Below are 15,420 nucleotides of genomic sequence, written 5' to 3'. Positions count from 1 at the left end.
AGTTTCGACAAAGTATGAAATAGAGTAACGGCGATCATGTCACACTCAAGTTTTAGATGGCTCGGCTCAGGATCGCGAAAGCAAACAACAAACTTCGCAATTGGCGGGGCGCATATGCTAGGGACTCAGTGTTTTGCTTCGAATTTCAGCGGAGATGATAAGTGCGTCGCAGTTGCGGGTGGGCAGCCTGTACGAAACTTATCCAGAATATCGTGTTTCAGTGTAGCAACGATGCCAGAGCTCCTTTTAGTACTGTGAAGATATACGAATTGCAATAAGTCGGAGCAGAGTAAAGGCCTTTCATACACCTAAATAACTGAGAGAAAAGAAAGGCACTCCGGTAAAGTACGATCTTACCTCTTCGGAGTAGATAGGAAGCTTCTGGAATGGGTTCATGGCGAGCAGTATGTCGCCGATGTACGTGTATATCTGGCCTCGCATGAATCTTTGGTACAGCTGGTCAACGATGATCTCCTGCAAGAGCGAACAGGCGATAGCATTATCCCGTTGGTCGTCTCGTGACAATAGAACAGTTTTGATTACCATGCATTTGGCAAAACAGCCCCAACACATGAGGCGCAGGCATATAGTCTTGCCCTGTTAACATGGAAGCGCGCTATGTACAGCGAATTAGTTTCCATTCACTCCCTTCTATAGTTGGTTGTTTCGTGAGCTACATGTTCAGAAGTAGTTTGCCACTATTGAGTATCTCATTAAGCTTGTGGCTGGCGCTTCTGAAATGATAATTCGAAGGTTCAAAACACATTTTTTATACTTCTACATGTCTCACACTTATACTCGTGCTCTGCTACAGTTAAATATGGTCAGCCGCATAGGGCTTCCGCATGGAGCTTGCCGCTTTCGTGAGTCGCTTGTGAAGTTATTCAGTCGTTTGTCGCCGTTTTTATACAAAGGCTACTTGGTGTTGGGGCTTAATCTAATAGGTAAAAAAAATTATGCTTTGATATTTGCTCTACCATAATGAGCCCTGTGAAACTTAGTCAAATTTTCCTGTGGACTGCTGCGAACCTTTGGTTTAGATCCGTGAACCTAGTCTGAAATGGCAAGCTACCCAAAAGCTATCAACGCTGTCATTTAGCGTAAAGCTATGTCGTAATCAATTATATGTACAGCACTTTCTGACCGTTTTAGTATATGATGTTTTTCTCACAAACTAGGCCGTTACCAAAAACATATACATTTACATAAAACTACAATATGTGGATAGAATATTGTGCTCGCTGTGGGAAATTTCAGGAAGGCTGATTGGGCTTGTTCTGAGAGAGCTATCCGCTTGTCGACCCGAATTAAGGTGGTGATTTTACCGGCAGAGCACAGATTAACCAGTAATATTTATGGCAGGCTTTGGCATGCAAGGAACTGCCAAATAATTAGGACCTTCGATCGTGGCACTCAGTAAGCGTCTCGTATGTGGAGCAAGAATATCTTCGTTGTTGCAGTGCAGCGATCGGCTATGCACCCGACGACATGAGAAATCGCTGCTGTAAACACAAAGGCGCTAGGGCACTAACGTCTCTGTCCCACGCACGTCCTGTTGAATTCCTACGGACCGCGAGGACCTTCCAGATGATCTTAATATCGGTTTAATATTTATTTTGTTGTTAATGTTCGGCGCTCTTAACTAGTTTCCTGACATAGAATACATAGCGGTTCGTCTTTTGTTGACGTACGTGGGCGCCCGGCTTATTATGTCAAAATTCTAGTCGCATCAACGCTTCTTTGTTGTTTATTTTTCCCCTAGTCGAACTGAAACAATGATAGTAAAGGCGCTTAAGTGGACAGAACAAAACAGAGCGTGATTAAAACACGTGGACCTTGTTTAGCAAGCCTCACACGGTAATTTATTATTGTTACCTATAGGCCTAAGCTAACAGTGCCCGATTGTTTGTGAAAAGGGTAAATTGCTGTTCCATTGCTTTTACAATTCGTACGCAACAGTAACATTTAAAAAGGGATGCATAAGCGTGCGCGTAAGTTTATCTCACGGGAGCACATGAGCACTTTTTTTTTCGGAGCACCGGAAATTATAGCTTCGGTTATGTGAATGCCTCATCCGTATTATAGGCTGCTCATGATGGGCTCCTATACAACTCCGCAAACAGACGATTCACATAAATAGGTCACTGGGCTCACACGAAACGCTTCTGTTCAGCAGCAATTAAACACACGACGTGCAGCCTCTTTAGCGTCCTGCAAAATGACCTGATTGCGAGACGTTCCGGTTGCTTGGAAGATTACAGTCGCACAAAAGGCTCTTTCTTATACGGTTCCACAAATTTCAGTGTCTGCACGCAAAAACGTTGCAGACCCAAATAGGTCCAGAAAGAGATGCGCGCAGGCTAATTGCCACCGTTACTCATTCAACCCTTCTATTTTCTCTCCCCCGTCTCGCGATGAAATTCGGTCGATCGTGCATAGGAGTCACCATCGTCTTATCGAGCTGACCGTTATACCAGACGAAGTTTAATGACCGGCATCGTTATTTTTTTTCCTGATTAAAAGAGCGATAGAGAAACGAGAAATGAGGTACAGCTGGAAGAGAGACATTAATCGGAGGTAGTTTAATTGACTGCACTGCAGGAGGGCTTGGAAGAGGTAGAAAAAAGAAGGGAAATAAGCACGACGACTTTAGGAGCGTACGCAATCTAAGTGTAGCATTCGGCACAACGCATTGGCATGCAACTGTTGCCCGGACGTCCCTTGGGAGCACTGAAACAAAACCCCAGAGTATGCAGTTCTAATAGCGTTCGATTTGTTCAGTCGATCCAGCACGTCGTCTTGAATCTGTCTTTCAATCTTAATCTTTTTTTCTTGCTGATTGCATTCTGCTGTGGCATTAGTCTCGTAAATGTGATTACGGCACCATTTCCTTGTTTACTAAATTCTTTACAGTTCGAGGACTTGAATAAGAAGCAGTAATTTCTACTTTTGGTGCCGCATTACTGAGTACGGTATTTAGTATCTCATAAAGAAATAAGAAAAAAGAGGAAACGTATGTAGCAAGCAGATAATTCAACGAAAAATTATAAATTAGCAAATCACATTCACAATAAAGTTCATGAACAAAAGGAATGTCCATGCGCTACTCATCGTTTTTATCGGCTTGATCGACCGTAACGATAGACTTTCCTCATAGTAATGCTTGCATGTAACTCCAATGTTGGCGAATGCGTTTGCACGCGCAAACAGCATAGATGCTTGAGCAATATTATATGAAACAATGAATTTGTTTTAGAACAGCCATTGCTCGCAATGCGTGGGATTAACATGCCTTTTGATGATATAGTCTCGTGGCATAACTCAATGTCTGGCACAGCAGATGTTTGGTCACCAGGACACTTTGTATGCAAATTCCGGTGCCCCCTTTCGAATCGCTTGCGGGGTGGGGGTTGACTTCACACGAGAACATCGGCATTTGCGTTCTGGCGTCGAAGGAAATGTCAGGTTGGAGGTCAACCTTCTTTCAAGAGTGGACTAGCGCGAAAGGTTTGAGAGGTGGGGCCAGTGTCGCGCGGATGGGTGTTATGATCATCCCGTGTAAAAAAAAAAAGGCGGTGGCGGATGCCACGAGTCTCGTCACGTGACCTTAAACACCCACCGTTCGCGTTAACAAATCATTGACCCTGTATGAAATTCATTGCTCTAAAATCTATTCTTTTATGTTCCCTGCTGTTGTGCCACTAGTACTGCAGTCACCTTTACTAAAGTCCACCGCGGATTCATTAAGCTTTCCTTTACTATCCTTCTTTTACTTTCCTCAACCCCAATGCCTCGTGTAGGATTCTTATACATGCTCATTGACACCTCTTGGTGATTAATATCACTGACAGGCTGACAAAATGTGCTTTATGGTTCGCGTGCTATCTCCACACGGTGTAGAAGTAATGTAGTAGTCCGCAAAATTTTCTCCCACGGCACCTTGCTTGACCGGAACCGGTTTCCTCTGGCGGTATGGGCGCACACGTACCTCGGTGAGCGTCTCGAGGGCGGACAGGTCGTCCATGAGGATGGGCGTGGGCCTGGACTTGCGGTCGGTCTTGAGCTGGCCATGCTTGGTTGTCACTTCGGGCAGCCGCTTGCTGTAGCCTACCTTGCGCTGCGCCTTCAGTATCCGCATCAGCTCCTGGCGGATCTGGCCACAAAACACGTGTCTTTATGTGACGTGTCTCAGTACGCGGCCATATAAGGCCGTGGGGGGCGTGTATAGCCTTACGGTTAAACGTGGCACGCTTCGAAATTACGCTCGATTAAGGCAATAGGTGCACTCAACGGCTATAGATGTAACACCTTCATAAGCAACAGAAAGCACTCAATATTATTCTGCTAATCAATAGAAACTCGTTAATCTGCGTTCGTTTCGACAAAATCTGCCGTGGTCTGAACACAGCCTTACACATTTCTGCCGTGCTCTATTTCGTGAATATTAGTCTATGTATATGGAAGCTACTTATTCTCCGCACGGTCATAAAATGGTAGCCTCACGGTGATTATAGGCCCTCATCATGGAAGTTTACAATGAAAATTTCCCGCTCAGCGCAATTTTGAGAGAAAACAACGATGCACACCTGCAATGCGTTACATGTGCATATATAGAAGAAGGTATATAGGTACCTCTTCAGGATGCTTCGGGACTTGAGCGATGAACTTGTGGTTCATCAGGTCCGACATCAAGGGCCTCTTCTCGTAATCCTTAACCAAGCACCTGCGGGAGTCAAAGAATGCAGTTGTTCTCAAGGGTCAGCCGAAAAAACAAAAGCATATGCTTCAAAGCGTCTTAATGCTGTGTTCTTTTTGTCGCTTTCTAAGCTTTAGCACTCAGAAGATTGCAAACTTCGCTACGCTCACAACGGGAGTGCTGTGTCATGGTACCTAAAGTTGTTAGTGCTTGAGCGAACGGGGTAACCACACCGTTTCTCATAATACTACACAGAGGGATATCCGGCGCCACCGTCTCGAGGGTTTCTTAAAGAGCGCTTTGACACCATATATCAGTGCCGCAATCTGGTAGGTTAAGCTTGTGTGAAAAGTCGCTTGACCTAAAGAGTCATGACTGCTGAAATAAAGCTTTCTTAGAATTAAGTATTCATAACAAAGTTGTGGTTTGCTCTCTTACGCTGCTTGCTTACCTTCTGGGCAAATGTAAGAAACTGTGTGGGGCTAGTACTTCTAAAGTATACTACAGTTACGACTCTTTTATATTCTCTTATAGCCATATTTCTCGGATCTAAGTGAGGATGTTCCAACTGATGTTTGACTCTGAAAATACGTTGGGATGTTACCACAAGGTAGCGCTATAGTAATACTAGCTCTTGTTATTCTTAACATGAAAAAAAAGAACTATGGTGGTGCAACGATTGTACGACCGCAATAAGATAAACTTGTGTAGCAACGGAAGCAAGTGAAAGAGTACAGATGCTCGAAGGCAGCGATCAAAAACCGAAATAGCGTTGTTGTCGAATTTTCCGAGGGATATAGGCGCTGCTTAACCTTCGTCGTGTAGGGTCGGATATCTTGCGCGAGCCTTCAAGGCACAGAAAAACACCGCAGAACCATATGTGCTTGCGCTTATAGGCGACACTTCAACTGATCTGTCTCAACAATTCCGTGCAGTGCGGCGAAACCTGCTGGTCGCGTCAGCCGGCCAGAAAAAAAAGCCGGAATAAGAGCTCCCCCATTATGCGCCTTTGATCGCTCTCGGCGTGATGCCTACTGAATGGTAGCTTCACGGAAGGATCAGTAGCGCACAATAAGCGAGCGCCTCTCCCTTCTCAGAGCATACAACACGCTCTCGTTGCTAATTGACTGTCACGGGCCCTGCCCTTCGTTGCAATCGGTGAGACGGAGTGTAGTCACAGCGCACCTGCAACCGAGTTGAATAGCACTTTCATTTAAAGCTTTCGAAGTTAACGCTGTAGGTCGCTCACAAAACTCGCCCATCATGTTCACTTTTTTGTGGCACTGTGATACCTTCTTGCTCAGAGATAAGTGGTTTGTTCGTTTGGAAACTTTGCGAACGAACAAACCACGTTTGCAATTTTGAGACCGTTATCGATGTGAAGGACACCAAGGTCGTAAACTTGCTCAAATTCGCTAATCGTGCTGAACTCAAGGTGCCAAGCAGTATGCACTATATGGGCGTACAAGACACGCAGAGCGCGGTCACGCTCAATTTTGTGCTCGCTGACTTTGAAGATTAGTTTAAGCGCGGACAGATCAGGGGGACGAAAGAAGAGACACGGAAAGTGTACCTATAGGACGTGAACGCGCCAGTTCCAATACAACCAGCATTCGCGAGGAAAGGTGCAGCAGGGTCCCCCGCTGGGATTAATTCTGCGGCCAGGTGCGAAGAGCACGCCGCCGTGAAAAACGCGTCTTCGTCGAGCCGCGCCCGTCTCCTACGACTCGCGAAGTAGGTGGCCCCGATTCAAGCCTTTATACAAAACCAGTACCTCACCGCCTTCTTCTTGTGCGGACCGCGTCGGGAAGGCACGGGACATTATTATACGTCTGCGCGCGCACCCTCTCATCGGAGCGACCGCGTCATAAGCGACGCGCGTTAGCGTCTAGCGGGAAAACTAATTTTCTCCAATGCCTATACCTCATAGCTGGCCAAGCGGTTCCAATGCATCGCGGTTTTCTCGACACCGTATGTACTTACGCGGTGGCTAAAAATAGAACGACACCGCTCTGCACCTGTTAAGTTGCTCCTGCTCTGCAATGCATGTGTCGGTGCAAGACCTGGGAGCAGACGGGCGTGTGGCTTGCCGTATAGTGTGAATGCATCCTGTATGACTGCGGTCCTGGTTAAACAACAAAACGAACGTCACGGGTTGACCATAATAGAACGTCAGCTGGAGGCTGTTTCTCTCTTGTGATTTCAAGCGGTTGACTTTAGCTCCAGTTTCTTACAGCCCTTCAGAACAAAAGAATGAAGGAATGCAATGTGCTATTGCGGGCATTGCGCTTTGGTCAGGAGAGCATAAGGCTGCATGCCGTGAAGTCACGTCGACTAATTCAGTTCATTTTGACTAAAGAAATGTTCGCCATACTACGTTCTATGCATACATTTCTTAAAAGAAATTTGAACAAATATTGGTTGCGCATCCGTCACGTATCATTAGATTTGTGCTTATGTCTTTTATAAACGTGAGAGCCAATGTCACAATATCTAGCTCTCTGAAAATGACTTTACGTCGAACTGATTTGGGCGGCCGCTGACGGCGAGCATTTGATCGTCAGTAGAAAAACGTGAAGGGTGTCTCGTGGTCTCCTATGTGACTTTTCTATCGCTTTTCTAATAGGAACAGGGGATTTCTCGACGGTTGTTCTCGTTGCAAAAACGCCATTTTTTAAGACCTGTCCGACGCGTGTGAACGGCGCGACATTTCTCACCTGCACTGTCCATTCGATCATGCATGAGCCACGCGAATAAGCCCGTGACGTCATGAAGGTTGCGACTGCCAATAGAATCCACGTCTAGAGCATCCACGCAGCGTGATCTCCGGTAAATGAAATTATGTCTTTCAGGGGCATCGGATGCATGGGAGGCTTTGCGATTTTTTCGGTCTGCAGTCAGAACTTAAAAGAAACGGCGCAGGGAACAAGTGCCCAGGAGCCACCCCCAGCTTCTGTGCGTGTTCTCGCCGCCTTATCAGCTGACAAATAGGAAATGCGCATCACATAGGTGTGAGGCCAATTTTGCTCGCACATAGTAGTTCAGCCGATAACTATGTTCGCAAGTGACAAACGGAAAACATTAGAACGGACTTTACTGTTAGCCGAGATCTCAATCATACACCTGCTTGGTATCTGCAACTTCGTGCGCTGAATGCGCCTGAGCGGCGGTCAATCGTCAAAGCGAAACTGCTAAGCCCGTCCGAGCTCGGCCAACTCGAGCGCTACGAGCCGGTGCGTGCCGGCCTACACTGCAACAAAGTGCCGCAAACGAACGCGAAGCAGGCATGCAGCTACGCACGAGAGGAACAACGCGCTATATACTCACACTGAGAGGAAATCGTTGAAGTCATCGGACCACTCGGCCGGGTTCTTCAGCTTGGGCGGCGGGTTCCTGCGTCAGGGGAGATGCGCCAGCTCGCTGAATTCGGCCGCTCGGTCGCCGAGCACATCATGCACACTGCACTCGCGCCTGTGGCGGGCGCGCGAACCATTACGGGCGCCGCCAGAAGCGCCGCTCCTCTCAGCGAGGAGAAAGATGCGCGGACGCGTGCGCCGGCAGCGTCCACGGCATTCTCGCTTATTTACCCCCTCCCTCTCTCTCTATCTCTCTCGTTTTTCCTCGGGGCATCATCAGTATCCTTACCTGTTTGTGTACGTACGGTCTCGTATACCGTTTCCCTCCGATCCCGTTCCCCTCTTTCTCCGGGTCACGTTTCCTTGGCTACTCGTTGCTCTTGTTGCTTCTCGCTCTCATTGCATCTCTCTCTCTCTCTCTCTTTTTTTTTCTTTCTTTTTCTATGCATTCGCTGCTTCTTTTCTGAGTTTCACACGCCTTCTTACGCGGGTTATTATAGCCGTTACGCTTCTATTGTCCCTGTGACTCCATTACGCGGCGGCGGCGATCCAAGGACTTTCTTCTTCAACACCGCCGCACTGACCCAGCTTCTCGTGGTTTTTCGTTGCTGTGTAGCTGTTGTTGTTTCTTTTCCGACTTGACCATCTGCATCGGTTCTTGGTTGCGCTTCAAGGTCTAAAGGTGCCCTGCGACGTTATGCCGTGGGAGCATCATTCCGCGCCGCTCAGAGACAAGGCCGTGGGATCAATTTTCGGTCGCTGTGGTCGCGTTCCGACGGAGGCGATATGCGTGTATTTGCAAACGCCGTATAGGTGGCCTCCTTCGCGACTCCTCGCTTCTTCTGGACGCCCTGAACGTATACAAGGCGTTCCGATGCTTTGAAATGACGCTTTGAACATAAATAGGTCGGTGCATATCACGAGTTCATCACTGGGTGTTTCTAGATACTTGTACAGTTTAAATGAGAAAGGAGACGCTTCAAGCGAGACATCTTTCACGATGCTCGCTTGAAGAGTCGATGTCCGTATATAAATATATATATATATATATATATATATATATATATATATATATATATATATATATATATATATATATATATATACGTACATAACGTAACATTTACGTACGTAACATTTCAGCGTGGACACAGTGTGCGGTTGGAAGAACGACGAAGATAAAAAGGTCAGAGTTCTCGCACAGTTGCATTTGAGGTCCATGAGATACTCACACTGCGTTACAAATGTACTCAACGCACCTGCGGACCAGCTCACATTCAGAAGAGCAGTGAGTTATGAAGTATGCGGTCACGAGACAAACGACGGAATACAAGTCCCACGCACGTGCCTGTGACCTCTTTTTTACAACTGGTCCTTTCTGCGGGACACCTCGAACAGGAAGCTTCCTCAGTAGGCCACGATTCGCATATGCAGATCGTTAATAGGCTGACGCGTTTGAATTCAGGGCACAGGTAAACTGTACTATAGGTGCCACACACAAAGTACCTTCGCCACGGGGTTACAAACAACCAATTAAGTATATGCGTAATGTTCGTTGAAAGATAGAAAACGCTCTCTCTCTCTCTCTCTGTATATGTATCCATTAGATATTCGTGCTGTAGCGATTCTTGCGCCAAATATCTTCAAATATCTATTTGTGGTAAAAAAACTCGGAAATGGCGCTAAAATCTCTGAAACAAATTAGCTTCGGCCTGTTGGCGGCCATTACTTCCGATGTTATTCTAGGTACACATACACGAATTAGGTTATGAACCGTCGTCGCCATTGCCAGTCGAGTCAGAGAGGCGGTATGTGAAGATTGCGTTTAGAGAAACAAGAGCCCTCGGGAACCAAATCAGGGACAGATCAAATTGACCAAGCTTAGCACTTGTAAACGCTGTCTGTCATTAGCAGATATTATTCGCCGAATTATCGTCATTATCATCATAATAATCATAACCATAATCTTATTGGCCACTGCAGGATGAAGGCGGGATGGAGGCATAAAATAAATACTATATTTTCGACATTACCATTTGACAAATGTCTCACGAACCACCGTAGCGCACGAGCAACCTTTTGAATGCGGGCCCAAATGATCAAGATTGGTAGGGAAATATACTAAAGTCAAATGGGAAATGGGAAGCGTTGTCCTGATGCATACGACAACGCTGTTCTTTTGAAATTCAGAGGCAGTGGTTTCGCAGATTTGCCCGCAGCTACAGGTATGTGTCACAGCAGTGGGTGAAACGGGACGTTTTCACTACTGTGACCGCATCTATGTGCGCAGCTATTGAAGACTGCGAGCCAACTGCTGTAACGCGGTGACTGTGCGAGTTGTCGTGCGGCTGGCCTCCCTCCTCGGTTTCGTTCGCAGTGCAAGTCCATTGACCCTAACCAAAGAATTACACTGGCATGACTCAGGCTGCCTTTGCCAAACACTCGTTGAACAGTGCTTAAAGCTGGAACTATCTGTAGTGGAACTACTACACGTGGAACTACCTGGTGTCCTAAGGAAAACTTGATGGAGCTCATTGTTTCGTTTCTAATACACTGCGAAAATCGTCACTTGTCATATGAACTGCACCAAAGAGGCTCACGCAATAAACCCGAACGTGCGCCTACCTGCATGAAAAGTTTCAAACATCTGGCGTTAAAGCATGCGACTACAATCCAAATGGGTCCGCCGCGGTACGGTAGCCCCGTGGCCATGGTGTCGCGCTGCTGAGCTCGAGGCAGGGGGTGCGATATCCCGCCTGCGTGTACTTAGATTTAGGTGCACGTTAAAGAAACTCACACTGTACAAATATTTACACCCTTAAGGGTGTTTTATTGTTTGACTGGTTTTCTTACACCCTTACTGTTAGGGCCTTACAAAATCTATAGAGGCCGACAATGGAGCTCTAACTAGACGTGCGATGACAGAACAGGTAGTTAAAAACTGTGCAATCATTCTGACAGCCTTGGGCCACAGAAATATCCGACAGCAGAGTTTCATATCTCTCCCATGTGAAATTACCTTGTCGGATATTTCTGTGTGCCCAAGGCTGTCAAAATAATTACGCAGTTTTGAACTACGTCTTTTGGCATCGCACCTCTAGTTACAGCTCCATTGTCACCATCTATATATTTCTATAAAACCCTAACAGTAAGGGTGTTACCGGTGCGACAAGAAAACACACTTGAGGGTGTAAACATTCTTATAGTGCAGGTGGTCAAAATTATTGGCATGCCTCATAATCGTGGTTTTGGCATGTAAGACCTCAACACTTAATGAAAAAAATTGTGTGCAATTCCAATGGCAGCATTAGTCCCAGAACTTTTGAATCACACATTGTGCGTAGCGAGAAAAGGTTGATTCATTTATAGCACGCCTAGGTTTGTAATTAAGAAGGAAAGATAACACGCCCAGCGCCAACCAATGTAACAAGTACTCACGTCAAGCAGTGCTCACAGCGTGTGTCTCTTTATGTAATGGCGTCAACGTACTGCCAGCCATTTCGGGGCCGCACGCTCTCTCTCTCTCTCTCTCCCCTTGCCTTTTCTTTTTATTCGTTTCTCGCTTCCTGTTATTGTAGATAGAAAGAAAAACGCCTGTTCTACTCCAGCCAGCATGTTTTATAGCTTCCTGCCGTTCACGCGGTCAGTGCAAAGCGCAGGGAGCGGTTCCTCCTTGTTGAGCTACATATTCACCTCGGTTAATACGTTTCCTTTCTTTCCTTATCTTCGCGGCATGTTAAGAGAGACGGCGACCGCTTCGAATTTGCTTGCCTTTTGCACCCATTCATTCGAGTGGCAACCAGAGGCAGGCGAATACTTTCATTCTGGCGTTCTTCCGTCTCCTCTATGTTAAAAGGGTACGGGCATGATATTTTCGACTATTCTGCTTTTTCTTCTTTCTTGCGTTAAATTACGTGCAAATAATTTATAACAATAGCATTCCTGCAGCCAGTTTTGGTTTCGTTTCTTAGGAGGATATAGTGTCGTGACGTCACGGCACAGTATGGAGTTATGTGGAAGGAAGACATTGCAACATTTTGACACGTGCTCATGGCTTACTCGGTCGCCTCGTATGCGGTAACTCGTTGTGAGGGCCAGTGTTGCAGCATAGCGGACGACCGAGCGAGTCACACTCCCATGTGACCACACACTGTGCCGTGACGTCATGACAAAGGAGAAACCAAAGCGAAACTGACTCTAGAAAAGCCATTATAATAAATTATTTAGTGCGCTGTGAGGATTGACAGTATCCTTTGTGGGGTTTAAAGGTACCGGACCTTCACTTAAACAAACAAAAGAAAGGCTAGAAAATATCGTGTAACTCTTTAAGCATCGTTTTTACCTTACACTTATACGAACATTGTAATGTTAACACTACCTTCCTCGCCCTCACCCTAAATAAGTAATTGTCATTCACAGTCATAAGCCTCACGCGCCCTCGCTTTGCTTGCAACGTGGAAGCACCATTCGTTGAGTTTTCAAGGTGAATGTGTTGTGTTCACATGCGTTAACAGGAAGTAATATAGATATGCCACCAACATCGCGTTACTCAAATAAAACATGTTTGAATTAATTAATGTTAGCCAATGGCTAGATGAAGATTTGCGTAGCGTATTGTACTAACTTTGATAACAAAGATGCACCTTTCACCCTTGGTTCAAATTTGAAGGCTTTCGAAGAAGCGTGATTGAAAACTGGTTCGCTAGTTTGACGTAATAGTTCTGCGGAAAGCCGCAAGGTAGAGAGAGATGTAATTAATAAAGGGAATATGAGACATCTACCCAGACGTAGTTAAGTGCTACAAATGAAACCCATGCGAGTTCCTCGAAAGAAAAGCTTCGCAGTTGAAGAAAAATTCGCTAGCTTCGCTAGTTCATAAAATTGAATAGAGAAGTAAAAACGCGACTGGCGCACAAGTTATATTGTAATGTGCACAACATCTGCAGCAGGCGACGGCACTGCTTGATCCACAGGTGTTCAATATCGTGCGATACACCGCACAAGCGTTCGCTTTTTATAGAACTTGCAAGAAAGAAAAAGAAAAATAAGAAGAAAAGAAACAGTGTACTGTCGCATGCACGCTCGCTCCGTTCTGTGCGCTCTCTGTGAAGCCTTATGTGTCAGCGCTGCATGACAGACGCATACCACGACAGTGGATTGCATGACTGCGCTTTAGCTTTTCGAGATGTGCAGGACTACCCTGACTGTTGGCAATATTCCAACACTTGCGGGGTGTGTAGACGGACCCGCCAAAGACGAAACACCCGGCACTTCTGAACCTGTTCATCGAACGTATGGCGAGGTCACGACATTCTAGCCTTGCGCGTGCGACGCCCGATGCACGCGGTGGAAGCATATTGCAGTCAGGAGCAGTTGAACATCGTCGTCGACGTGAAGCAGGTGTAAGGCTACTATGCTGCAGCGCCAGTAAGGCTACTTCCACGATATTAACGGGCATCCAAAGCACCAGCTACAGTGGAGGACAGTTTTGCAAACACGTGCAGTAATGCGCTCGCAAATAATATGCGCCCGTAATCACGAAACTTCAGAAACGGCCTTTCCTGATTAACTGGTGCTCGGGCGCCCGCAGCTCATGATTGGAACCATCTTGCCGCCTCCATCGCTGCCATCCGTGACAGCACTAATTTCAAGAAAATTGCCAACGACTACATATGTACTCGACACTCCTCCCTACAATGCCCTCGGGCCTTGAGAGTATATGCAAACAAACAAACAAACAAACAAACAAACAAACAAACAAACAAACAAACAAACAAACAAATAAATAGCGTTCGCCGTGATATCGACACAGTAGTCACTGCCAACGCTAATCCCACACAACATTTCCTCTTATGAATTTGGGCCCTGATCCCAAGGTATCGCCGGGCTTCCTGTGCGGAAGCCTACTATAGAATTAATACGGGTTCGGAATCTACGACTATTTAGGCGTCGATCGAATAACTACATATAGTCTTAACGTACATGGTACAAACGCCGGAATGTTTGCACTTGAAAACAAGCGCATATGCAAGAAACGAATGTCCATGCCTATCATACAATTGAAACTCTCACGAGCGATTTCTGACGCATGCGCGTTGAAGCTCGTCGGCAATTAGTAAACTGATTTGGTGCAAGTCTCAGTACATCCATTATATTTAAGGTACAGTAGTAAGAAACTTCAATACCAACGCGGTTGGTGATGAATTTTCACTAGATTGCATTGAGGAGGCGTTACTGAGTATCGACGGTAATGTAACACGAGCTACGGAACTCTACTTGATCTTGTCGTGGCATAAAGACATGAAAGAAAAAAAAGATTACACGCACGCGTAACGTGACACGCAAATTGTTGTTGAATGCGTAAGAAGCTCATTGAGATGGAAAAGAAATGCCAGTCCGATGCATTGCTAACACCATAAGGGATTTAGCAGCAGGCGTTTTTCAAGCACACTCACATACATAATATGCTAATTGCATTAAGAGCACACGATTAGAAATAAAACGAAACGACATGTGTAGGCTTATCGTTTTGTTTCGTGCTGCCCTCACAGAAAGGCAAACACAAGGTCGGCGTAGCCTCGATCCTATATATTAAAATACAAATCGAGAAAATACGCGCCGTAATATTGGTATGTAAACTAGAGATCAACTTGCTCTCGTGTTTCTACCCCCCGTCTATAAAAAGCGACAAGAATGCGCTACACCTTTATTGATGTTGCCTTCTCCGAACTATAAGCATCTATAGACATATTGTATCTCTCTCTGCACTGTTGCCGTCGGTGAACGGCGCGCCCGCTAATGCAGGCCAAGTGTAACTCCCGTTACAGGACGCCCAGTACCGTGTAGTTCTGTTCCCCAGATTCGCAGTATAGAACAACAGTAGTGCAGGCGAGAGCAGACGCGATAATGACCGCTTTCCGCTCTGCTAGCAAACGTTGTTTCCAGCCCCGCCTACCCCAGCGGGATGTTTTCCTTCGCTACGTCAGGCGTGGATAACTACCAGTAAGCTCAAATTAAAAAAATGAATAAGAAGAAAAGATGACAACTAGTCGTTCACAGACTCGCGATTTGAGATTTCGAGGCGGTCTCTTTACGTGTGCGCGTGTGCGTAAAGGCTTGTAATGATACGCGAATCCCTTTTCGCGCGGTCTACGGATGCGATGATGAATGAGCGCAGGCATTTGCGACGCTCGCGCTGATAGTCACGAAACGAAGGATCCGCTTCTGCTACACTTAAGTGACCTGATGTGTCAGTATTCATTTGTATTTTACATCCCGATTTAAAGGGCTCCCATGGAGTGCTCGCGGCGTCATGGCTTGGGGCACGATGGCCACGCGGCCCTCTTTAAATGAATAAATAAGCGATGA

The 15,420-nt window shown here is 46.2% G+C and overlaps 1 protein-coding gene across 2 annotated transcripts in view; it reads right to left on the bottom strand.

The window, feature by feature from the left end:
* ninaC (STKc_myosinIII_N_like and MYSc_Myo21 domain-containing protein ninaC) overlaps nt 1-15,420 on the bottom strand; it is a 172,409-nt gene that overhangs the window by 31,574 nt on the left and 125,415 nt on the right. For both annotated transcript variants that reach the window (XM_065434723.2, XM_065434722.2), the window contains exons 10-13: nt 8,024-8,089; nt 4,633-4,723; nt 3,989-4,153; nt 358-474 (exon numbers count right to left, since the gene is read on the bottom strand). In XM_065434723.2, coding sequence (XP_065290795.2) covers nt 358-474; nt 3,989-4,153; nt 4,633-4,723; nt 8,024-8,089 — 439 coding nt within the window. The remainder of the gene's footprint in view (nt 1-357; nt 475-3,988; nt 4,154-4,632; nt 4,724-8,023; nt 8,090-15,420) is intronic.

This window comes from Dermacentor albipictus, chromosome 1 (assembly GCF_038994185.2).
Source record: "Dermacentor albipictus isolate Rhodes 1998 colony chromosome 1, USDA_Dalb.pri_finalv2, whole genome shotgun sequence".
In the NCBI taxonomy this organism is placed as follows: Eukaryota; Metazoa; Arthropoda; class Arachnida; order Ixodida; family Ixodidae; genus Dermacentor; species Dermacentor albipictus.
The sequence above is the reverse complement of the archived record's forward strand: the minus strand, read 5'-3'. Positions and strand labels throughout refer to the sequence as shown.